At 27.0% G+C, this 27052-nt stretch overlaps 1 protein-coding gene across 1 annotated transcript in view; it reads left to right on the top strand.

Annotated features, from left to right (window-relative positions):
• The window catches only part of LOC129981322 (acyl-CoA-binding domain-containing protein 5-like), a 62108-nt gene extending 35985 nt beyond the window's left edge, over positions 1-26123 (top strand). The window contains exons 2-9 of the mRNA XM_056092113.1: positions 8520-8640; positions 8785-8857; positions 11334-11490; positions 12618-12695; positions 15077-15171; positions 16300-16489; positions 18954-19171; positions 21894-26123. Of these exons, the coding sequence (XP_055948088.1) occupies positions 8520-8640; positions 8785-8857; positions 11334-11490; positions 12618-12695; positions 15077-15171; positions 16300-16489; positions 18954-19171; positions 21894-22031 (1070 nt within the window). The 3' untranslated portion in view covers positions 22032-26123. The remainder of the gene's footprint in view (positions 1-8519; positions 8641-8784; positions 8858-11333; positions 11491-12617; positions 12696-15076; positions 15172-16299; positions 16490-18953; positions 19172-21893) is intronic.
• The last annotated feature ends 929 nt before the right edge of the window (positions 26124-27052 follow it).

The raw sequence follows: 27052 nt of genomic DNA, 5'->3' as shown, positions 1-27052 counted from the left end.
ATTTTATTTTGGTTGAATTCTCGGATAATAAATAGTTATTTATCGTAACCTTATTTAAGCAGTTCTATTCTTGATGGCAGATTTCGTGTATGCGTCGAAAGATAAAATTCCATGTATTAATTCAGTTTTTAATCGTGCAGTATGATGAAAGGCTATTTAAATGACTAAAGCGATGATCCTGCATAAAAATACGTATGATGATGAAATATTATTTAAATGAGTAAAATGATGATCCTGCATAAAAAATGCAGGATAGTGATTAAAGTTGTTTAACTTGTGAACTTTAAACTTACTTTGAATGTAATAATTAATATGTTTTCGTCCTATGTTGTAAGCTTTTTAATTAACGGAAATAAATGTAATTTCAAGCTGTTTTCCGCAGCGATGTCTAAATGTTAAAAGTTAATTATAGGATAGTATTTATAGGCTAGCAGTCTGTTTCTGTATTGCAATATGTAATTTATAACGTATATTTATAAAAAAAAAAAAGTAAAAAGACTTTTAAAATGCCGTACAGAGCAAATGGTTAGAACTTTGGCGCGGAATTTCTTGTTGAGTACAAAATAAGTGCTCATTGAAAAGAATTTTTAAAAATTTTTAATTACATTTTTAATTAAATCAATCGAAATTTTCATGTTTTTCTTAATAGTCATGTTGCATATTATCGCAAAATTATTTTTTCGCTAATTTAAATACATTTTTAAAAATAAGTTTATAAATTTAAACGAACAATTCTAGTATGTATATAAATTTATTTCGTGTATCTCTAACGATTTGGATCGAATTTTATATTTAGATAACTTTTTGCTTTTTAAGTTTATTTATATAAATGTCTTTCATGAAAATACATACACACGAAAAAAAAAAATTGTTACTAACTATTAGAGCCTTTTTCTATCTGCTCTCATGCTGACAGTGTCATATAGCGCCATCTTGTAAATTTTTGTGGTACTGCATTGTTGCCAAAGGATGATAACCTACTGGTACCTCAGAATTTTGTAAGATGGTGCTGATGTATGTGAGATGAGATAGGATTGAAAAATATTCATTTGTAATCAGTATTTGATTCGTATCTAAATATTTTCTCCGAAAAGACACAATTTTACAAAAATTAAATTAAAAATAAAAACTGCGAAGCGAAGTTGGTGTCCCAGATATTAAATTTTACTAACAATATTTTCATAGTTTTTGTCACTAGATTTATACTCACGCACGTTTTATGGTATTCGAGGTTTAATCAAGAATAAAACATTATCATGTTACAACGTTTCAAACGAGACCTTTGATTTTTTTTATTTCCTCCAAAAATTTCAAAACTGAGCTTTACTTTTCTTCTTCTGTAAAAACCACAATAAAAATTAACCAATTCATCACTGTTGCCTTATTGTTCATGCATGACTCAAATGGAACAATCGTCATATGGCTATTACTCATGATCTATCCTGTTGTTTTTCTTCGCGGAACAAAAGCTATTCTCTTGAAATATCGATTCTAATTACCTAACATGTTTTTCTGCTGCTCTGTGTCGCAGCCGCCTGTTGATCTAATAGATTTAGAATGAAATTTACACCTACTAACGAGTGAAATTCTGCGGTCGTATTTGAAGATGCTACCTATATACTGTAAACAAATTTATCTAACTTCGAATCAACGTACGGAATTTGACTATGTATTCGTATAGTAATCCTTTGCCTCCCATTTAACTTTAACTCATTCCTTTTAATGTGTAGTTGTGTTTGTGCGTATACGCGTGTTCACATGTTTAATTGCACATTAGGCTTTTATGTTCGCACTAATTGTTATACCCGATGCTGCTGTGAATTTAAATACTTTCTTGTATAATATTTTTAATTCAACAATTAACTAAATAATGTTGCATAAAATATTATAATATATATAATCCTTTTATTGTATCATCTTACTTGATTGATTGTCTGGAGCATTAAGCAAAATTAAATAACTATTTGAAACTAATAAAAAAGGTCCCAAAAGTTATTAAACTGTTGTAAAATGGGTCAGAGTCTTATTGCTATTGTATTTCTAAACCGTCTGTGTTAAATTTTGAAAAAAATTAATCGACGAAAAAAAAATTGCACAGTTAAGAATATGGTTATCACTGAAAAGGTAAAATTTTGAATTTTAAGATGGTATTAAAATGTAAAATAATTTGCTCTGAACTTACTGCAGAAAAACAGCAAAATCGCAGTTAATTTCTAATTTATTTAACTAACTTTTAGATTCTTTTTATTGTCCTTAAAAATGAGTGTATAAAATTTGGTAAAAATAGGAAAAGATGTGACACATGCATGGCTACGATGACTTTTATTAAAATTAAACCTTACTATTTTAAATTTTGATATCCCACAATTATAAATGTCATTTATTCATAATATAAGAGATTTCCAACTTTACTTATATCCTTTCGCTCTAGTAGTTCATTAACTCGAGGGTATTGGTATGGATTTATTGGCGCAAGAACCAACTTCAGGTAAACTGCGTCACATTAAATCGAGAATTTTTACTGTAAATGACCCTTATTTTCAAATCATATTAGGATTATTCCTACAGTTATATTGCGTAGTTTAGAGAAATCTTCTTTCCATGATGAGATTCACCTGTATTTAATCAGAGTAAGACAAAGTAACTACGATTTAAATATCATCGTAAAACATTCGCCGCATTCCGAGCTTAAATCTTTCGTAATTAGTACTTAACAATGAAATGTAAAAGATTAGAGCATGTGTCCAGCACATCATTGTATGCTATTTTTATGGGCGTGAATCATTTATCTTTATCTTATTTTTGAAATGTATTGATAACGTGCACACTAAGAATGCATTTTATATCATCTCAACATACATGCGTATCGTACGTTAAATCCAGTTATTAAAACAATAAAAAATATTGCTGTAAAATATGATTAAACGTATTTTTAAAAATTATTTAATTAGAGAAAAGTAGGTAAGTATTTGCATAGCTGGCATAGCTGAAAATCTTATTTCTTCTAAATGATGTAAAAAAAATTTTAATGTGATAATATGCATCGAAATTGAAAAAAAATAATACAATTTCAATTTATTTTTTAATTAAAAATTAATTTAAAAGTGTGAGAAACATTGAAACATTCTTAATGGGAGCTTACTACCCAATAAGTAACTACATGTTAAATTTAGCAGTTCTAGATCCAACAGTCTGCCATGTAACCTTTTTCTGCTTCTTTTTTTTTCTTCTTTTTTTTTTTTTTTTTTTTTTTTTTTTTTCCTTTTTTGTCATATATATTGCTTCACGCTTGTCTCCTGATGCGGTACAGATAGTATGACAACCGATAAACATTATCATGTTTATAAAAAAGGGCATCATTCTTGTTCTTCTGGTAAAATTTAAAGGAAGAAGGTCTATTGTCCATTTTCGGATTCTGAAATCCTCCGCGCTTTTGCTTATGCGTCAGGCGGAGTTCATTTCATCAGAAAAAAGTTGAGAGGAAAGATTAAAGGAGATGTTTACTTTTAGCAATAGGGCGAATTCTAATTATTGCGTAATAACTGCTCATGATTATGAGGATGCGTAATAACTGCTCATCTTTCTACGTTTCACCCCTTAGCGAAGTACAATCGTCGAAAAGTGCTAGTTTCAGAATTCTGAAACCAACAGTGTACGAAACCTAAAATAGAGAGATCCGTATTTCGGAGTTCATGAGTATATTCGCTTGTGCTTAATGGGGGAGAGGAAATAAATTGGCATCGTATCTTAGTATTGCCATCCTACATTTCGTGCGCTATATCAGAAGATATTAAAAATGTAATAAATATTGATATTTTAAAGAAATAGAGCTTCCAGAATAACTAACAGCATTTAAATTCAACGGAAAGGACGAAAAAATAAATTTTCAAGTCATTACAAATTTTGTTAAAAAAGAAACTGTAAAACAATAAACGATTTTCTTCAAATAACTGCAATACTAATGCTATTCTTAACGATTGGTACAGATATAAAGTATTATGATTTCATTTATCCCATTGAGAAAAATGTTGATAATCTCGCTCCATAATCATATCAGTGGGCGAGGTTTCTCCAAAACTTTGTCGTATACTCTAATAAAAGTATTATCTTCCTTTCCCCGCATAATTTAATAAAGCCGTGAATGTCCTCACATAACATTAGAGAACAGTAGTTATGAATTATAGATCCTTGACATAAATCTAGCATTTTTACTAAATCTATCATGTGATCATGATAGATATAGTATCACTTTCTAAATTTGTATCATATTTTGAACCAAATCAGTCAAATATTTAACCATCTATCGGTTTGTACTTCCATAATAAACGAGATAGCCCCAAAACCGCAATGACTTAAATATATGAAATTTGTCATGCGAATTTGTAACCCACAAATTATACACAATTATATAAGTATTATATCCAATTTTGGTTTCAATCGATTCGAAAAAAAGAATTGTTATTAATACAATACATATTCGGTATTCTAGTTATTTTGAATTAACTGCATCCCTGTGATTAATCGCAAAAAATATCGAAGATTACGTGTTAATAAGCTTCTTCATAACTGCTATTCGCCAGTGGCACGTGGTTAATAATACCAGCTACATTTATTGATATACGAGAAATTTTCTATTGCACCACTCGCGCTGGTTTGTTTTACCTCCATATGTTATTGTGAAAAGTGCTGCATATTATCCGCCGTCTGAGCAAAATTCTACCATCGCGCAAATAAAATCGAATTTCCGAGGTTTTTTACTGAATCAACAGACTGCCGTTTCTCTTTCTGATTCTGCAGTTTATTCACTTTAACCTTTTTTTTTTTTTTTTTTTCTGTCTTTTAACGGAAAATGTTTGCGTAATTATTTCTGACTTGTATAATTATTTTTGCTTTGTAGTTATCCTCGAATGTAATGTAACTATCTTAGTATTTCCCTTACAGAAATGGAATGAATTTTATTTTTGTGTTTGTCGTTCATTGCAATCAACACTGATAATTTCTCCGTGCATTATTAACGTTCGATGGTTTTCGTCTTCCAGGAAAATAAATGATTTTTATAAATCTTATCATTTATTGCATTTGATTTACCAATTCGTAACTGAATAGATAGTACTAATAATTTTGAACAGATATCAATAAAAAATAAATGTCCTCGAAATTCTGAACTCCTCCATTGGGTAGTTTTTAACGCATGCTGTCTCTTTGTATCAAAACTATATCGCTTTATGTATAAAACATCTTTGGTTAACTTCGTCGGGAATATTGGTTGTATTAAATTTAAGGTAAACCACTTGTACATAATTTCATGCTCATTAAAGAAAGAGTTTACTGAGGAAATAGTTCCATAATATCATAGTGTAATTAGAAATTTAAGTGTCTGAATAATCTATTTCAAATTACATGTTTTTGTCTTTCCTTTCAATAATGTAATTTCACTTTCTTATTCCTCTTGTAAACTATTCTGGCAATTAGCAAAATCTTTTTTCCTAATTATTTTCCAACACCTAGTTAGACATTTAATGAGACTATGGAAATGGCTTGAATTTCACTGGAACGATGAAATCTATTGCTAGAAATCATGCAATATATATATATATATATATATATATATATATATATATATATATATATATATATATATAAAATTGTCAAAACTCACAAAAAATTAGTATTAATAAAAATGCAAATTTTAAAATACTAATTAGTATTTTAGGGAGTTCTGGCCGATAAATACCATTTTTAAAATTTGTTAAATAGCGCGCGTATGTAAAAAAAAAAAAAAAAAAAAAAGCGGAAATTGGTATTATTGAAAATGTAATTTTTAATTAAAAAAATCCAATTTCGAAAAAACTTTTTTTAGTAACTACCTGCGAATTTATTAGCTATAAGTTCAACATTCTGCCTGTAGAATGTTTTGAAACATTTATTTGTCATGTACATCGAATATCGCAGTTTACAGATAATATGCTAATGTTTAAACATAGCCATATTAATATTTCTGCTTTTAGAAACTTATATTTTGTTGAATATAGTTGGTGCTGTATATAATGTGCACAAGTTCCTTCTTTTATTGTTTGAATAAAATTTGCTTTTTTACTGAGGGGAAAAAAAACGATTTACCGTATATTTTTATTAAGTCTCATTGTTCTTTTGACTTCAATTTGCTGTAAAATTATGGTATAACTAAATTTGAAGGATTATATAAGCTATGTGTAAAGACATATTCGTTGCAAGGAGTGCCGTTGCATTGTAAATATTGTAATCATTCAGAGATAAGATACCATGATCAGTTGTAAGGTGTAAAAGAATAGCATTCATCTTACTATTTTTGGACGTCTTATTATGACTTTTTGGTTATAATTCAGATAGAGAAAATTGTATTTTTATTTGGATAAGAGACGGCATATATTATAATGTCATTTTCAAATTCATCCTAGAAAAATTATTCATTTTATTTGTGCAGAACTAACAGAAATGTTTATCTATTATTATCGCTCTCATCTCAAGAGTGAACAACTTATTCTTGAAGATTTAAAAAAAAAAAAAAAAAATATGCCGATATTTCATGTTTACTTTTATCTTACAAGTGTTTTGCTTTTTTGACTTACTGAGACGATTGTAAGATTGAAGTTTTCTTGAATTGTAATACTAGAAAAATTTGCTTATACCTCATAAAATGAAAAATGATCAATCGAATAATCATTCACTTTGAGATAACACTGCTTTTTGCTGAACCCATATTTATTCGCATAATTTTTGTTGTAGTTTTTATATGGTGAATACATCTATGGTTAAAATAATTATATTCTGCTATTTTGCTTACCTAGAAAATAACAATTTTTAAAATGTGTATTTTTTAAAAGTGAATTATTATTTTTAAACAGATATAATATAAAGCATTTGCTTCAGTTTGGAACCATTTGTTCGTGACCTTAGGATTATAAGTTGTGCTATTTAATTGTCACCTAATGCTAAAATAAGAAACGGAATTAACAGTTTGAAGGAAGCTAGCTCAAGAAATCTATATACAAAACATGGGTTACGCTCATTACTAGCTGTAAAAAAGGAGTGAAAGTTACTATTGGCGAAAAAAAAAAAAAAAATTAAAACTACTACTGGTGTAAGGAATTTCTTATAAAAGCATGATTAAGAAGCAATAAGAAAATTTGGGATGGTTATATTTATCCCCGGAAATATAGTTTTTAAATTCCTTCCCTTATTCTAACTACCGATGCAATTACAGCTAAACATAGTGTTGATCAAATATATAACACACTCCTAAGTTATGCTCATAAAATAACAAAGGCAATGATAAATCTCAGAAAAGAGAAACAGAACCCTTTGGTCAGTAGCTCTCACTTCAGCTCAGAAATAAATAGAGATGCAAAGAATTTTTTGAACTGAATATAAATAAAATGTTTCTTTTAAAAAAAGAGTAGAAAAAAAAACATTACTTCTGATTAAGCCAAAGTTTTTAATTGTGATAATTTAAATTGCATTTACGAAAATTATGATGTACTTGTTTTCAATGAGTCTAATGATTTGAAAACTTATAATAAAAGTATACTTGTAATGAAAGCTAGGGCCGCAGTGGCCTGGATACTGGTAAGATCTTGGCCTCGGAACCGGAGGGTTTCAGGTTCGAGGTCTGGTGCGCGTTAAATCCGTCGGGATTAAACATCCTCCCGTTGGTTTGTTGTGGAAGTTTGGAGAGGGGATGCCAGCTCTGGTATCGTCCTCGTCATCTGACCGTGGTTCAAACGTACGAGGTTTGTTCCAAAATAGACTTAGTGTTGCTTTCAAACGGGACGTTAATGTAATTGAACTTAAATAAACTAAACAAATGAAAGCTAAAGTTATTCTGTCAGCGAAATATGAAAGCAGAATCGAAACCATAAAACAGCAAACGAGCGAAAGCGAAAGAAAAAAAAAAAAAAAGCGTCAATTCGACTTTGGATACGAGGGAACAATTGGTCGCCCTCCACACCTGGTCTACAGAAACCACTGTTTAATTCAATGGGAGAAAAGCAACTTTCGTTTGAACTCCAATCTATTGTTTCACAATTCGCTTGTGCGGATTTTCATGCCGTCGACAGCAAATTGCCATGTGTCTTCAGCTTGTGTATCTTCTACACGTTAATTCAGTTTCTGCATTCATTCTTCAATTTGTTGTTCTTTATTTATTTATCAGTTTCGGTTTTTATCTAAATCTCAGTTAAATTTAGATAACTGAGATTAAAACTGAATGAGTTAACTGAGATTAAAAATGAAAAGGCAAGATTTAAAAGTAATATAAGGAAAGACCGCAGCTTTAATGTAGAACTCTTGTACCTTTAATATTAATCTTTCTTCGGTTAATTTTATGCTTGGGAGTTATTGGCACTATCAACGTCATATTTTTGTCGTCAAATTATATGTATGAAAATTCTTAATTCTTTCATTTTGTTTAAAAGGAAGAAATTATTATTGCATTGAGAATATGATGTTTCTATCATTAATCACGCAATTTAATATTACAGGCAGCATACAGCCTTCTAATGATACGAAGTTGAAGTTTTACTCTTACTTCAAGCAAGCGACTGAGGGACCTTGTGAATTGCCCAAGCCAGGTTTCTGGGATGTGGTCAACCGAGCAAAATGGTGTGTATTTTCATATGCTTCTAATATTTTTTTTGTTTTTTTGAAATAACAAAAGAGTGGTTTTTAAAAATGTGAATCCTAATTATAGTGTATGTGATAACATTTCAATTTAAGTTCATTTTTCTGAATTTTCTGTTATTATAGGGACGCATGGAGTAAATTGGGGAACATGTCCAAAGAAGAAGCAATGCAAAATTATGTACAAGAATTTGTAGGGGTGTGTATCTATCTATTAAATAATATTATATATTTTAGAGCTTTTAATTTTCTCATATTTTCTGTTTGTTTTGATGAGTTTCCATGATAAAAATTGATGCTTGTTTGTGGCCAATAAATTGAGATAAATATTTGTAAAAATAATTTATGGATGACGATTAAATTTTACCTATTAAATTTCTTTCATATATTTGAATAATAATTATTATGCAGACTGTCCACTAAAGTTCTTTCCCACAAATTAATTTCAGAGTGACGATATTTATGTTCATAAGAGTGTTCCACAGGACAATTCGATAGAACCGCTTACAGATTTGCCTAACCGCAAACTTCTTAATTCGCTTCCGATCTAAAAAAAACGGTACCGGATTGCCAGAAAAATCAACTATGTTGTAGAAGATTAGCAATTTAGTAGGTGGGGGGACACTGGGAATTTTAGTGGTAAAAATGAAACTCGTAAAAGTCGTATTTGCTACATTTTCTAAACTGTGATCGTGGGAGTGGGCTGTTTGTCTTTCATGCAAAATCATCTTGCTTGATGACCCAAATCAACTTCAGTTTGTGTCTTCCCAATTTGCATTTTGGATGTAAATAGTTTAGAATTCTTATGTTAAGTAAATAAATAAGGAAAGCCATATATGTTCGCCAGAAACAATTATTAAAAATGCAGTTTCAAAGAGTTTATTCGTTAATTCTCGTCTTATGAAAAAAATGGTCTAATAATGAATAAAGAGAAATGGTTCTAATTTACGAAGAATGTTAATGGCAATCTGTGTAGAAGCTTGATATCAAAGACATCGACATTTAATGTTAGATGCCGAATTTTCAATAACAGTGCGGCTATAACTATTCCAAGTAAAGGATGAGACTCCCGAGAAAGTAACAAAAATAATTAAGATTGGAAAAAACTGTGATAGAGGCCAATTATCTTCACCCGAAAAGCTTGTCTTACTATTTATATTAACGGGCGCACGACACTTAAAGTTTACGCAGGATTTAATATCTTGCATTTCCTCAATTCTGTAGGTTAAACTTCATAAAACGTCTCTCCACTGAAGACATCAAACATAAGACAATACTTGGTGGACGCTTTCCAGCCAAAAGTTATCAGGAATGATTGTTGCAGTGAGCAACTTTGCATTCTCCTAAATAAATCTCATTGTATTTTTCCTTTTCGGATTATTTCTCGAGTGGCAGATGTATATAATATCTTCACCAACATTACAGGACCTTCGAGGGTGTATTATTTACGCCATTACCAAATGCAGTTTCCCATATTGCTCAATATAAGGAATTGTAGTCTATAATGGTTGAGCAAAAGGACATAGACATGAAGAGAAAATGAACCGAATGACAGATAATTGCTCTTCTCTTCCAAAGATTTTTCTTGCTATCATAGATGCAGAAATCACTACCAAAGAATTTTATGATCATGTGCGATATTGTATATGGACTAAATCAAATGATAGTCTGTAATTTGGTAGCTATTTTTTCTTTTTTCCTTTTTCTTCCCGAATCTCATTTTCAAAACACAAAAACTGACTCCAAGTTTTGTCCCTAAATTACGTTGTTGTTGTTTCATTTTAGCATATAAGCAATGTTTTTAAGACTACAGTAGTCATCATTCTCTGGACCAGATTAATGTATAAAAGCCTTCGGGTAATATAAGATTCATGGCATTCTTTCCCTACTTAAAGGCCAAAACTATTTTTTATTGTATTAATTTAGTCTTTGTATAGGAAAATTTAAAGTATCAAATATTATAACGAATTTAAATAAACAAAACTTTTTAATTATAGAGCATCTTCAAAAGAATTGGGTTCAGTGTTTTGCATGTAAAAATAATTTAAATTTAAAAATTGCAAATAAGAAACTAAAACAACCACAAAAATTTTTTTACACCACATATACATTTCAATAGAAAGTTTACCAGAGCTGTTGAGTTGTGAGTAAGTCATTCATTTACAAAAATAAAGTTGACAAATAAGGTGGCACGGTATAGACATAAAAAAAATTACCATATACCACATTTGAATTATTATTTTAATATTTAAAAAAATTGTAAGAAAATAATACTTTTATTTTCAATATAATTTATTTTTATTTAATTTTTTCTTAAATTTCAATTATCTCTTAGTTTAATTAGAATAAGTGTAAATGTATTATTTTTATAAATGAAAAGAAAATGCAAAATTTAATTGCCATGAAAGTAATCCAAAAAATTATCTGAGTCCATTCCAAAATTGCAGTCCCTTAGACATTTTACCTATTTGTTCATCAGATCTTTGTCTTTTTGAAGTTAAAGTGAGGGGCTAGGATGTTAATGGCATTTATTACTGTTTATTGTTTTGAATGTACTGTATATTCTTTCATAATTGTGATATAATTAATTTAAATTAGTATATTTTCCTCTATGCTTAGCTATAGAATTATTTGCATGTGTTATGTATTATTTATTTATTATGGAACTTTTAAAGGTCTTGCAAAAGTATTCTTTGGATGATATAGATGATCCCAGTGAAATATACAATTATTCTAATTTAATGGGACCATACATAGAATATGCACCTAAGCAAGTGCAAGAAACTTACAAACAGATGAATGGCAAGTTGCCATTGAATAACAACTCGGAAGGTAATATTCTTTACAATTATCTTCTTTTTTTTTTTTTTTACACAAATTTCAAATTTTTTTTAATAATTTGTGTCTGATGAATATTGTTTAACTAAAGAATTAGATTTCTTAAATTAATTAAACCAGTGAAAGAAATCCTTTGAATGAAAATTTCGATTATGGTGAAATTTTGTTTTTATGCAAAATTATGAACATATTTTGTCATGCAAAAGATAATAAGTTATAATAGTTTAAGCTTCTTTTAGTTATAATATATGCTTTTATAAGCTACTGTATTTTCTAAATACTTTTAAATACTTACTCATAAAAACCAAGAACTTTTAGAATACGCTTTGAATCAAGAATCTTCAGAATCAAGTCTTTTAGAATCCACCTTGCAGATGTTCTGCTAATAAAAATGTAATTAAGACTAAAAATTTATTTTTAAAATTAACTGAGTTTTTGTGTTGAAGTACATCTTTATATGCTTTTAATAATTTGTTTTAAAAATTGTATTTAAGGTAATTGCTTCCTAGGTCCTGTTTCCCATAAACTTATTTTTTGATGAAATTTGAAATATATCTGTTTTTATAAAAGATGTTATTATCAGTTTTTTTCATTTTGTCATAAATTGGAATTTTATACTAAGTTTAAAATTCTGCAAGAAATAAATTTCTGAGTTTCTGTAAATTAGTCTTATATTTTGATTTTGAATCTTTACATGTATTGAATATAATATTATGGTTAGAACATTCTTATTTTTATGCAGTACATGTATTTTTTAAATTAAATAACAATTTTTTAATATTAATTTTATTAACTTTGGAAGTTTATTTTTTTTATATGTTATAAATAAAAAAATTCAATGTATAATGAACTGTTGCCTAGAGTATAATTAATAATAAAAATTAATAATAATAATTTAATAGAATTACTCTAATCATTCATACTTGATATAGCATGATGAAATGTTTTATTTTGATATCTTTGTTCGTTTATTTTATAGTCAAATTCAAAAACTTCTCTATTAATTTTTAAAAAAATTAATGAAATAAATTGTTAGAAATGTTATAAAGTTTGTAAAACTTTAAATATTATTTAAATATTTTTAAAAGATCCTTTTTAAATTTATACATCACTTATTACAGATCATATGGAAGCCAATCATTCTTCTGACTATGCAAATTCATCTAATGATTACAAGCCTGAAATTTCAAATGACTCAGGTAATAATCTCTCATTTTTTTAATTCCTTGATTGAATTGTGGTGAAAATTAAAAGCATTGCTACTAAGTTTTTGCTGCTAATGTTATATTTTTCATTTAGTTTGTCTTTTTTAGTCTTTAATCTTATACAGTCTTTAGTCTTTTAGTCTTTAAACTTATATTTTAAAATAAATTTGTTTAAATTTTCTATTAATAAATGAATTGTTAATTTGACAATTTTATCATGGTTCTAGATTCTAAATGAATGACAATTTTATGCAGTTTTCTTACATTTTTTTAACCTATTTCCTGATTATTCATCTATTTCCATCAGAAGTAAAGCCAATAAATAACAAAAGATAGCATTACATTGAACTTGTTTTTTTACTTATCTTCTTATCAGTTTCACAATTTCTGATAAAATAAATGCATGTGTGTAAACTATCATATGATGAGAAAATGCAATAATATTCTGTTTTTTATTTTTAAATTTTATAAAAATTTCTTTCCATGCCACTGATTATATTAAATTCCAACAACATTCTAGATATGCATGTATGAAAATATACTGAGTCTCATGGTACTTCAAAATTTTATTTCTTGAATATTATTAATTCTATGAAACAGTATTTGACACACAATTAAATGAAACCCAATTTTTAAAATTTAAATCATTTTAATTCCATGGTGTAATAGACAACAGTATTTCAGTATTTGGTATGATTAGAAACTTTAACTAAAGTAAATAATAAACTTAAAATTATTATTAACTGCTACATGTCCACATTTTTCTTCTAAGAAGCATCATCATCCTACCCCCCCCCCCAATAAATGATTTAAATAATTTTGGGGGCATTTTTCTAAACATTTTAATATATTTAATACAAATTACCACATTATTTAAGGAAATTTATAATTGAAATTGGATTTTGAAATTGTAAAGGTTTCCTTTAATTAAAAAATTTTGCTTTATTTCTTTATATCTAATATATATTTGATCCATATATTATAAATAACATATTTAATCCAATAATAAATATGACATTTAAGCAATTTTTAATTTAACAAAAAGAAGTATTTAAATTTTTTTATTCAAATATATAGAAAAGTAGTAAATATATCAACAAATTCAGCTGCCATCTGAGAAATTTTGATATGCTTTTAAATAACTTAATATAAGTTTTTATGTTAGAAGATTTCTTTAAACTGGCTGAGTTCAAATAATCGGTCACCCTGCTGCTACCATTTATCTGATTTCTATATGCATCATCATTGAACATCTTCACTCTATTACCTTTTATTTTTTAGAGAAATTTTAAATGTAATATTTCACTGTACATTCTATATGGAGGGTGAGGGAACCTTGACAATCCCCCACCTGTTACCTATGTACTGATTCACCAATTTTCATTTCATAAAATATTTATAATCCCTAGACACATTATCAATCATAACCTTTTTAAATTTCAGAACATACCAGAAAATAAAACTTTCCCAAAATCCTCACCATTCAAAATAAATCTTTTTTTTAAGAGATGTAGCACATCACACAATTAACTTAATACTGGTAATTTCACACATGAACAGCTAGTTGCTGAAGGTAGCTGCTGATAATTTTCGGTGTTGCCTAGTTATTTTAATTCTTGTTGTCCTATTAAATTAAATTATATTGTTTCCTTTATAGGAAAAATTTAATTAAATTTATTATTTCATCAGTTAATGAAATGATAAATTCCTTTAATCCTTTCTTTTAAATTTTTATATTATCTAATGAAGATTTTTCATGGAACTAAATACATTTTATCTAGAAGCAACATTTTTTTTTTTTTAACTCTTAAATATCTCAGATTACATATTTTTCTCAGTTGTATTTTACTATTGTGAACGTAATGTGATAGGATTGGAAATGATATTCTTTTTTATAACTCATAGTTGGGGGAGTGAAATATATGAACATTAAAGCACAATATACTTATTAAAAAGTTTCTTTATTCCTCTTATTCTTTTTTAGAATATTAATTTTATAATTTAAAGTATGGTCAAAGCAACTTATAAGAAGTTTTATCGTTTTGCTTGTAGGGTTTTTTTTCCCCCTCGCCTCCAGTTTTATGTAAGAATTACTCAACCAACTATATTTTCTTTTTTTTATTTAATGGTAATAATTTAAATATATTGTTGATTTTTATAGCATCATTTTACTCTATTAGTGGGTCTGTGCACTCTCAAAATAATTGTGAATTCTGTAGAATGAGTGATATTTTCAGAATTAAAAATTTTATTAATGTCTATTATGTAAAGAAAAAATTAAATCACTTGCCACTCTTCCTTTTTAATATAAACTTTATTATACATTACCCTGATCTATTAATATCATGTGTTAATTATTAGGATTTCATTTTTAGGTATTTATCGCACTCCTGTTAATGGTCACAATTTAAATGGTAATAATGATAGTGACAGTGATGAATTTTCTGATACTCTTGACAGAGTAAATGAGGTTTGTTCTATTTCATTATTATGTTTTGCTTTGAAATGCCAATTTTAAATCTTATTAAACTTAATAAATTTTCATTGAACTATCATATGGGATTTAGATAATTTATTTTTCATTATAATGCTAATATTGATTATTTTACATTACATGTAATATTTATTTAATTTAATTGCAATTGATTAAAAATATTTTACATGAGCCAATATTTTTCTATGAATTCTTTTATTTGTTTATTATAGATTATCTTTTAAAATTTTTCTTTGTTAAAACATATTTTATGTTTAACATAAAATTTTGCTAAAATGAAATTTTAAAAATTGAATATTTGCTACATTAATTTATTTCTTAGTTTAATATTACATTAATATGTAGATCATTGTGTGTATATATAAAATATATATATATATAATCTTGCATTTGGAGTTAAGATTTCATTCTTGAGTATTCTTCATTCTTTTTTGTATCTAACTTTTAAATGATAATGCAATTAAAAACATTAAAGCATTCAGTCAAGTTTATTTTAACTTTAATTATGGCAGTACATTTTTTTATAAATATGAAAAAAATCTGTGCAAGAAGAATTCTATCCGTTATGATCTATATTGTACAATATTAAGTTGCAAGTGTAAATGTAAATAAGTATAAATATGAACAAGAAACGTAGGAAAAAATTTCTTTTAAAAAATTGTACTTAAAATTTTGAGTTAAACTGTATTTTAAGTAAATTTCCTCTTTCATTTCAAAATAGTTATAAAGATTATTGTATTATAATTAAATATGAAATGATTCTAAAGCTAATTAAAAAATAACGAAATTGTTTTTAATGCAAATATGTATAGTTGCTCGAAGTTGGAAAAATACCCAATAAAATGAAAAGGAAGGAGTTGTACGATGTATGAGATTGCAGATTTATTTTCATTTTTTAGGGCATGATTAGATTTGATTATATTGTAATTTTTGCAAAAAAAAAAAAAAAAAAAAAAACACTTAGCTGTTTTTAGTTTAGTATTTTCTAAAATTTGGTAGAAGATTTCATTACTGAGAATTGTGATACTGATTGTTCTCAAAATAAAAACTTGACGCAATTTCTAAAAGTGAGTTTAAAATTTACTTTTCATCCTCTTATTTCAGGATGATGAACAAGAGGTTCCTCTGTCGCATGTTAATTCTGAGTCTGAAAATAATCCTCTTACTAACAAAGGCCCTAATATTGTGACTACCCGTGGTGGTGGAGATCACAGTGTTGGTGGTAAAGAAGGAGGATCTCCTGCTGGTGGTCCCTCAGGCAGCAGAGGGGACAGAATTGCTCGCCAACCCAGAAGTATGTTTACCTTTCTACATTCTACCCCCCCCCCCCCTTTTTTTTTTTACTAAGATTCTTAGTAATATATTTGTTTGTAAAGGTTTTGTTTTAACTTATCTAAAACATTTTGTGTGATTGTATATCCCTTTATAAACTGTTTGCAAAAGTGAAATTTGATAATCAATTTTTTACTGATTATCTAATGTGTCAGGATGGTTTTGCTGATTGATGATTTTATAAATTGATGTATTCATGGTAATTATTTTAATGATTTTTAGAAAATGTCAGTTAACAGATTGATTTGAATAAATTTTGTTTCCTTATCTGTAGCACCACCTGGTAGTGAGTTAGAAAACAATTAAAATTGGAAAATAGTTTAAATAAAAAAAATCCTGCTGATGTCTAACTTTGCCACTAATAAATGTATGCTTTTAATTCAATCTCTTTTATGTTTGATGTATTTTTATCAAATTCTTCCCCCCTCCTTCTTTTATAAAACTACAAAAATCTTCTTTGCAAACTTTCACAATAGGTCAGTATGCACAATACAAAAGGTTGCATACAAAACATTAAATTTGATGAAATCCATTAACATACTCCTTCATATCACCAACTTTTCCATGTGTTATGTTTGCTTTCCATTATTGGCATTAATGATATGAAAGGTTTCTAGCTAGTGGGTTTAAACTGAATATAATTTTTTATATACAAGCTTTTGCATTCAAAAAGACGATTTGAAGAATTTTTTATAAAAATTATTTCTAACTAAATATATTCAATAGATAAATGGTAAACAAACAGCCTTTTTGTTCTTTCTTGCATCCTTTTAAGTATGCTTTGTATAGCTTATCATAACTTTATGAGTGTTAGTTGTTATTATTTTGTGTAGAGTTGCTTCTACCTTTATATGGTTGAATCAGTTAACATTTTTGTTGATTTTCTAAAAAAGAAAAAAAAAACTTTGGCTTGTTTAATTTAATATTCTTTTCTATTTAATTTGATTCATTTTAAGTATAACTCAATTAAGTATTATTATTTTATTTTTGGAATTAAATTTTTATCTTGTTTCAGTAGCTAATGATTGATGAATGATAAAGTTAAATTTGCATTCCGTTCATTATGATTTGCAATTCTTTTTGAATTGATGATTGGTTTTGCTTTTAAAAACTGGCAATTAAATTAAATGTCACACTAAATCTGTTTCATTGTATATTTCTTGAGCTAGTGACATATAACCAACTGTTTCATAAAATCTGGCTGGCTATTTAAATCTGGCTATTTATTTAATTATTATAATGAATTGCTTAATCAGGAATATTGGTTGTATTTCTTAATAATTAAATCTCCTATGCATATTGTGATGACATTGATTCCTTTAGAAAAGTGTTTTTAAACATCAAATTATGATAGAACATTAAAACCATGCTAGTTTAATAAACTTTTAATCTATTCTATTTGTTATGTATCATATTCCATGATGTCACAACTCCTGTTAAAGCTTAAATATCCTATTCATGTCTTCTAATTTTTATGGAATTCAAACATTTATTATTAATTCCTTATATAAACTATACACATATTAAGCAAAATCTCTGTTCCTTGAATTTCAATAATCAAAGAAAACCATAAAATTGAATATTTAAAGAAAATCTGAAATTCCTTGCAACAATGAAATCTTGTTAACAATTGAATAAAGAAATATTTTAAAATATTCCCAAAATTCCAAAAAATTTGTATGCAATTAACTTGATATCAGTAAAAAAAATGTTTTAAACTATAGAATATTGTGAAATTTATCTTCTTGCTGCAATATTTTCGGAAGTTATTGCAAAAACAAACAAACAAAAAAAAAAAAAAAAAATTATTTTTAATTAAAATTTCAAAAGAAAAAAATCCTCCAAGGTGTATGTTTCCACTTTCCAAAATATATTTATGCCAAATTTGGTGGCTCTAGATCTATTTGTCTATTCTGTTGAACACCAACATACAAATTAGTAGAGCTTACTTAGTGACAATTCTGTGATTTCAGATCAAAGTCATGTCTGTATATTCAATCTACATTGTCTTCTGGTAATTTTTTTTATTTTTGAAACTAATTTTTTTTTTTTTTTTTTTTTTTAAAGACATTTATGTATGCCAGAAAAAAGGAAGAATTGTAACATTAAATGCCTACAAGGCATGTTGAATATGTCATTAAGACAGGAAAAACAAAGGCCCATAATATTGAGCATATAATTTGGTGATTTAATGTTATTCATATTCAACTCAATTATGAATGAAATAACTCTAAACGTATATATTTTTGTATTTGTATTTTTTTAATTATATCTTAATTTTTTATCATTCTGTAATTTCTATTATCCTGATGTGAAAATATATATAAGTGCAAAGTCTTGGTGTAAAATATGCATATACTTGAGTGTCAAAATATATATAATTATAAATTTTATTTTATAGTTTTTATATCTCGTATATTTTTCAGGTTCCGATTATCCTCTTCCCTCTGGATCAAGTAATAGACTCTTAGGAGGTGCAGGGGGAAGCAGGCGTGGTGGTGATGAAATGTTTTCAGAAATCTCCCTAGAAATAGGCGAGACATTGACTAGAGCTGTAATACAATTACAACAGTCAATGGAACAGGTTGCAGTTCGTTTAGATTCACTAGAAGCACTGCTTAAGAGATCCAATATTCAACCACAGGTATAAATTGAATAATTAAACTTTCTTTGTAATAAAATTTTTCTATTGCATTTTTGGTACCAATGACAAAACTATTAAATGTTATTTAAATTATGTTTCTTATCATAATAGAAAAAAAACCATTGGGTATGATTTAGAGCTATATTACAATTTAGTACTATAAGATTTTGCATTTTATAATGTTTATGATATTATTGTGAAGCTTCTGTATAGTAATATATATGTGTTCTAATAATACTTTTTAAAAAATGCTGCAGTTGCATTTTTTGTAACAATGTTTTATCAATCATAATTGAGATAAATATGATTTGCAGCATTTACTTCTTATTACAAATTGCTGAAATCATTGATAGTTATTTTTTTTAATTTAATGTATCTTTATTATGTAAAAAAAAAAAAACCAAAAATTATTAGTCATTGTCTTGTTAAATTTTTAATATTTTGTGGTGAACAAAACAAAAAATTTAAAATTAATAAGTGTCTGACTGTGTTTATAGATTATTATTATTGTATGCAGAGATTACCGTGTGTTGTTTTATATGGTGGATATAATTTAGAATAATGTTAAAAGCATTTTGATTGTTCCTAATTTGATAAAACAATACAATTTATTTAACTGTCAAATCAAGTACAACAATTTTGGATTTAATTTTATTTGAATAATCTTCTATTGCTAATAATGTTTAAAAATTATCTTTATTCCATCTAAAATTAATTTATTTGAATTTAGGCATTTTTGAAAAACAGTATTTCAAAAAGAAAAATTTTGAAAATTAATTTTGGTATCACCTGTTTGTTTTATGGAAGCTCTCGTTGCAAAAGAATAAAAAATAATAAGATTTTTTATTTTTTTATTATTATATTGAACACACAAAAAAAACTGAAATATGTATATGTAAAACTATGAATTAGTTGGTATCTTGTCCACTAATTGATGAATATCTTATAGGTATTAATATAAGGGGCTATTTAGATTGCATACATGAATTCATTTTTATACAGATAGCACTTAATGTCTTTACTATGTAACTAAATTTGAAACTCTTGTACTGTTGTCTGTTTGCTCATTGGTAGTGTTAAATAATTTGTTTATATATATATATAATATACTAGCTGACCCGGCAAACATTGTTCTGCCATATAAATTATTTGTAGTGAATATTTTGGTGTTTAATTAAAAAATAACGAATTTTTTGTAAGTGTATGGGGATGGGATCTATGACAGAAAGAGGAATGTAGCGCTGTAGACGATGATCGCCGATAAAAACAAAAAGCACCAACCATCATTTTTCAATGCAATGTATTAACGTAATGAACATATACATTGTTTGATCTCTTAAAAGTTAAATGAAATAAAGAAAATCAATATTCATTTCGAAGAGCAATTGGGTGTACGATGTTTTTTGTCAGTCTGTCTTTAGGCAACACAAATAAGCTCGATGATTTGCCTACGCTAGAACATGCCACGTGTGAAAAACGTGGTTTGCCCAAATCTAAGCCACAAACAGACATCGCTTGGCCTTGCGACTTATTGATTGTCATTGCGAATGCCAATTGAATAGGGAATTAAACGCGTTTAAATTCAATTGGCACGTCTGTGAGAATCATTGGAATTTGTGGCAACAGAACATTTTTGACTAGGTATTTGCCATTCAAAATGCTGGCTGCGATAACGTTTTTCATCAATTTTTTAATGACCAATCACGTGCCATTGCACAGCCATGGTGGGTTCAAATTCCGAAGTAAAATAACCGGAGATCCAACTTTCAATCATAGAAGGTGTGGTAACATGCCTGGCAAATCCAGTGAGTTCAAAAACTCTGTCCTGTAAAAGTTTATTTTTTATTTATTCAAAACAGTCTTTCATAATGCATGCACAGTATGAGTATAGATGGCACCTTATTGTCATTCTTAAGGTTTCAAACTAAAAGTAGAAATATCTATTAATGACAAGTCCTGCTGGCTCTTTTGGTACAGAATTTGACTGAGAATCTGAAGGTCTCGGGATAATTTTGATTGATAGCTTGTTTTAATTAAAAAGAAGAAGAAAAAATTAAGTTTTCTATGCATCTGAAACATTTAAAGTTAAAATACACACAGAATTTTCAACTTTTGCTAAAAAGTACTATGAAGCATTAAGATGGTTTTTATCATCATTAATTAAATAATTAATTTTTTAATATTTAAAAACTGTGTTGTATGTGGAAAAAAAGATTTTTATCTTTAATAGTGTTATTTTTATAGAATGAAAATGTTATAATTATTTTAAATCTTCTTACTTGCTTGCGTCTGAATTGCTACTCATAATGCTTAGGTAATAATTTGTCAAATAATAAATTTGATCATTTTTTGCTTACATAAATTTATATCATTTTTTTAAGAATTATTAATAATTAATGAAGAAAAGTAGCTTTCAGTGGATTTTTTGGGGAAAAAATATTTCAGCCCTTTTGGACAACTGGTATTCTCTTTTTTAATTTTAAAAAAGTATCATAGGATGCAAGGATTTTGTGTATTATAATATTTAAAATAAAAAGAATAACCTTAAATGATAAATATTAGACATGGAAGTATTTTTAGCCTAAGTTACAAAAAGTGTTCCACAGTTATTAAATGCTTCAATTTTTGGGGTAAATAGTTTGTTACTATTTATTTCCATTGTATTTTACTTTTTTTTTTTTTCAATGAACGAATGGAAATTAATTGACTTTTTTCATTCTAGGTCCCTGTCAGAAGTTCTTCTAAATGGTCTGTCTTTGGCATCTCTCCAAAATTAGCTATCATCATTATAGCTTGGCCTTTTATCGCTCAGTGGATAATGTATTTGATTAGGAGACGACAGAGATATTATCTTCGCTGAAACCCATTTTTAAAATTTCCTTTTGATTGTAATGCTCTATTTTCTTATACATAGTCTTAAGAAGTCTCATTGAAGACCAAAAATTATATCTAGACTTGTATGAATGCATTATTACTTTCCCTGTACTTACTTTTAAAATGTTTTATTTTTGTGGATCATACAATTATTGACAAGATCAAATTTTATGTCAAAATATGTTTTTATTTCACAGTGTTTCTCTAAAAAGAATCCTAATGAGCAATTTATGTGGCCATGTAAAACACTGGTTTGATGTTAATGAAATATCTCATTATATGAAGTTTATAATACAACATTTACTCTATTGGTACAATACTTACTTTTCATAAACATTTTGTCATTTCTTAAGAATATTCTTTTAAAGGTGGAAGAAGTCGTTTTGAATTAAATTCTGAGATTCTTTCTATTATAATTCTTTTGTGTGTGTTCATGATGTTTTTAATTTTGTACTTTTTAAAAGTAGAAAGTGTATTTTTTTTTTTAAATTCATTCTTTGACATGTAATTGTGAAATTGTCACAGTGGAATCAAAATTTTATGAATAGGAAGATTTTTTAGTTAATTAAAAATTTGTTTAATTCAATTCATAACATCTGTGTCAGTTTATCAGGAAATAAATACATACATTAAAATTAAATTTCAATCTGAAAACAATCTGAATATTGTATCTAAAAAAGTAATCTGGTAATTAAATTTCAGTATTTTAACTAACATTCTTGATTTCCATTTAAAAATGAGTTTTCAGGGCATTATTTAAATTTTCATTGGATGCAAGCATTAAAATTGTGGATGTTTAATAAAGTTCAGTGTCAACATTAGCTACAGTTTTCTATTAATATGGTCATTTTAAAACCAAAATAGTTTCAGGATTTCAAAATGTGGAGGTTGAAACTGCAAGTTGTTTTGAATTCTATATGATAAATAAACAATAAAATAATAAAATAATAATTTGATAGAAGAAAGAGAAAATAAAAACCATCAGCATTTTCATCAATTTATAATATCATATAATATTTAACATGTTTTTAAGATACCATTTTTTGAAAATTTCAGTTTTTGATTTATTTCTATTTTTAAATTCAATTTTTATTTTTCTAAATGCTTACAAGGAACATTATCTTTTAAGTTAGATTTTCCATTATGCGGGTCCTTCTGAATTTAAAATCATGGTTACTGAAATGGAATCAAAAGAAATATTAGTCTGCTATAAGAGATCACATAATTTACACCCTTTCATCTATCAAGAATTAATTTCCTCTTAAAATTAATTGGTTTAATTCTATCTTTAAAAATCTTAATAAAAATTTGTAATTATTACATTGTTGCTATTTTAGAAAATTTGGTATTAATTTGTACCTATATTATAATTTATTTTTTAATAATCAGTGTATATTCAGTCAGTGAAAGCATCTAAAGTAATATTTTAAAAAATCTAAAGAAGTATTGAATATATTAAAATTAAACACCAAATAAAATTTTGAGAGATATTTGTGGGAAATTATTTGTTTAAATATAAATTACCACACTCTATTTTCTTTTGTCTTATTTATTATTATATTACTTTTGCTCTTCATTTTTGAATGCAATGGGACCATTAATGACTTTTTCCCTTGTATGTGTTTTTTATTGTTAACACATTCAATTGATACAAAAAGTCAATAACTAAATTAAAATGGTAATTATAATTGTTATTAATATTTTATTATAATACTGCAGTTTGTTTTTAAACAATCTTTAGTCTACAATGATTCTCATTACATTTTATTTGCATCATGTTTTTGTTAATGATTCAGTATTTCACCATAGCAAAAAATCAACTGTGAATTATTTTTGACCTATGAAAAGATTCTCCAGTTGTCATCACATAAATGTCTTCACAGTTATTATTTGTTTATTTAATATTTTCGAGATATTGTTGTCTTGCGTCTATTATTTTAAAATATTTTAGAATTTACTGATACTTACTGAACACTCTTTGTGCCTACTGCTTTATTTAAATGCTGTCAATTATTGAAGGCACCCAGTTTATATACTTAGATCAGAGATGGGCTTGAATGCACCTGTTTCAGTCCACTGCACCAATAATCTTGTTTTTGAGCAAATTTGTTTGAGTATTAAAAAGACTGAAATTGCATTAAAGATGAATGAAAAAGGATCAAGCTTTGAAATATTAAAAATGTCTTTGAAATGTGACAATAGCCAAAAGGTTTGGGAGAGAAGTCGTGTTAGACTAAGTGATTTTGGAGGGTGGAGGATTTAGTTTTAAACATTTTACATTTAATAAATTAATGAAATTCAATTGTACCTTTTTTGCTAAAGTTCAAAATCACTAACTTATAATTATCTAAAAATTTTGATAGAATTGAATAACACAAGTATTGATAGTTTTTTCTAAACTGTTTATTTGTGCCAGTTACCAGTTTTATATGATAAAAATTGAACATGTTTTATGTGATTGCAATGCAAATTGACCTTTCTCTTATAATGATTTTCAATTCCTATAGTCATATTGCATCTTTTCAATTATTATGGTGCAAGTTGATAAATTCAAAAAACTCAGGAATTAATTTTTTGTTGACATTTTACCTTAATAAGTTTTAAAATGTAATGTCAATTTTTAAAAAAAGGCTTATAAGCTTTTTATTTTGAAGTGTGTTCCTTGATTTTATTGAATAAATGTGCTTAAATTGTAGATGTTTGGAGTTAGTGTGAATCCAAAAATCCATTCCTAATATTCATTTCTGAGAAAATAAGTCTATAACTGTTCTTGCTATCTAGTGCCTATAAAATGGACTTCAATCATTTATTGAAAAATATATTTATAATATTTTTTCTCTAGTGTGAATAATGTTAATGGAAGATGAACAAAAGCAGATTAAAATTTTGTTCACTTTAATTTTAAATAATCCATTTCGTCTTCACTAACTTGAAAATAGGAGCTTTAATTATTCAAAGTTTCCAGGTGAATAGCAGTTTTCACAAAGTTAGCAATAATCTGAAAGCAATAATTATCTCTATTATTAATTGTTATTCATGAATAAAAATTATAAAACATGTTAAAATAAACATTATTTTATTATGTTTATTTTAACATAATATATTTTATTAACAATAATAACCCTAAGCCATAATCATCTTCTATCTGCTCATCATTTAGAGTATGCTTTCTGTTGATGAATACGAAGCATTTCTTGTATCAAATGATGACTGTTATATTGTATCTTATTTTCATTGTACTAAATTTTTGAATTATTTTGAATAGAAAATAACACACACATAGATAAATTTATGTATATAGATAGCTAAGTAATTTTTTTTATTGAGGAAATCAGACGTTGATACTATTATTACAGAACTTAATGCAATTTATTTTGATTAATAGAAGAATTGAGATGTTTGGTAGCTATATTGAAGCTTAAGATATTTTTTTATTCCAAATCGAACAAGAAATTACTGTGTTATTTTATATAAATCTTAATCCATTTTTAAGGTTGCTGTTTGCTTATAAAAAAATAATTCTTTATTTAATTTCTTGCAAGAGTATGTTAAATTGTTAAACAGAATATTAACAAAAATTATATTTTTAAATCGATGAAATGAATTCAGGCTTTAATAGTTCATTGCAAATTTGTATAATAAGCCAATGTGCAATTAAAACAGAAAACAAGTGCTTTAATTATTCAAATATTTCCTTATGTTTTTCATTCAAATGCTTTCTCCTCCTCCATTCATTAGACAGTTGTGAAACATGTGGAAATGATAAATGTTTTATGCTGATATTTTTATGAGATTCTAGTGTGAGAATATAAAGAAAGAAAAAATACTATCTGAACTTTTTTATTGATCTCATCATTATGTTTCTTGATTATTTAATCAGGTAATGATTTTTTTTAATAATCCTTTTGGATTCATTCTGTATTAATTTAGTACATGAAATTATTTTTTTATACTTGGGAAAAGTAAATTTATGTTGTATGTTGTGCATATCTTTGGTATGAGGATGTCTGATGTCATGTAAAAATGTAATATATGTATATTTTTATGTATATTATGAATAAAATCCTCTTCTTGTTGACTTAGTGCTTGCCTTATCTCTTAATAGTGCATTTAATCCTGGAATGTTTGTGCAGAGTTATTTTGTTATTTCTTCCTACTGAAAATAAGATTCTGCTACTTCCATTCAGAGAGGACATTGCAATAATAGTAAACATTTTTCCTTACAAGAAGACTTAATGTGCATGGAAGCAATATTATAAATTCATAACATTTTGAGTCCTTTTTAAAAAAAAATCAAAGCATTATAAATTTTAGAAATCCCATTATTTATTTAATCCATAATATTATGATGACTTTTAATGTCACTCTATTTGTATGATAATATAATAATATTGTTACAAATGTATCATATCATACTTTATATCACTGATTCTCCGACCCGTCCGAAGGCACACGGATAAAGAAAACTGAATGACCGGACCGCCGCAACAGCAACATTAGCGGGAACTGTAGTTGAGTCCTAAGGGCCATCACCGGCCACGGTACAACCCTTACCGAAAAAATTACGTCCCGTCATCATTGGAGATCCCCCATCTTTTTGTGTACCATCCAGGGTGGCGAGATCCAGCTACCATACCGGAAGCATTTCATCCTCTTTTCGAGGTGCCCCTCGGGGGTTCATGCCATACTTTACTGCTTTACCCCATAGTTTTTACCATTTTTTTTTTAATTTCATTAATTTACAATACTTGAAGACTAACAATATAATAGTTAGATTTTTGGTGACTTGTTTTATTTTAATGATATTTTTGGGGTTTAAAAATTTGTGTGGTTGCTTTAAAAAAATAGAAAGTTTTCTTTATTATACTTTTTCTATCATTTTATAATCGAAAATATAGACATATAAAAGACAACAGCAAGACAGATAAAATTCGATACACATAATTAACATCTTTACTCTAGACAGTTTTCAGATGTTAGCCAAATCCAAAAAGACATTGATTGTCG

Source organism: Argiope bruennichi, chromosome 8 (genome assembly GCF_947563725.1).
Source record: "Argiope bruennichi chromosome 8, qqArgBrue1.1, whole genome shotgun sequence".
NCBI lineage: Eukaryota > Metazoa > Arthropoda > Arachnida > Araneae > Araneidae > Argiope > Argiope bruennichi.
The sequence above is the reverse complement of the archived record's forward strand: the minus strand, read 5'-3'. Positions and strand labels throughout refer to the sequence as shown.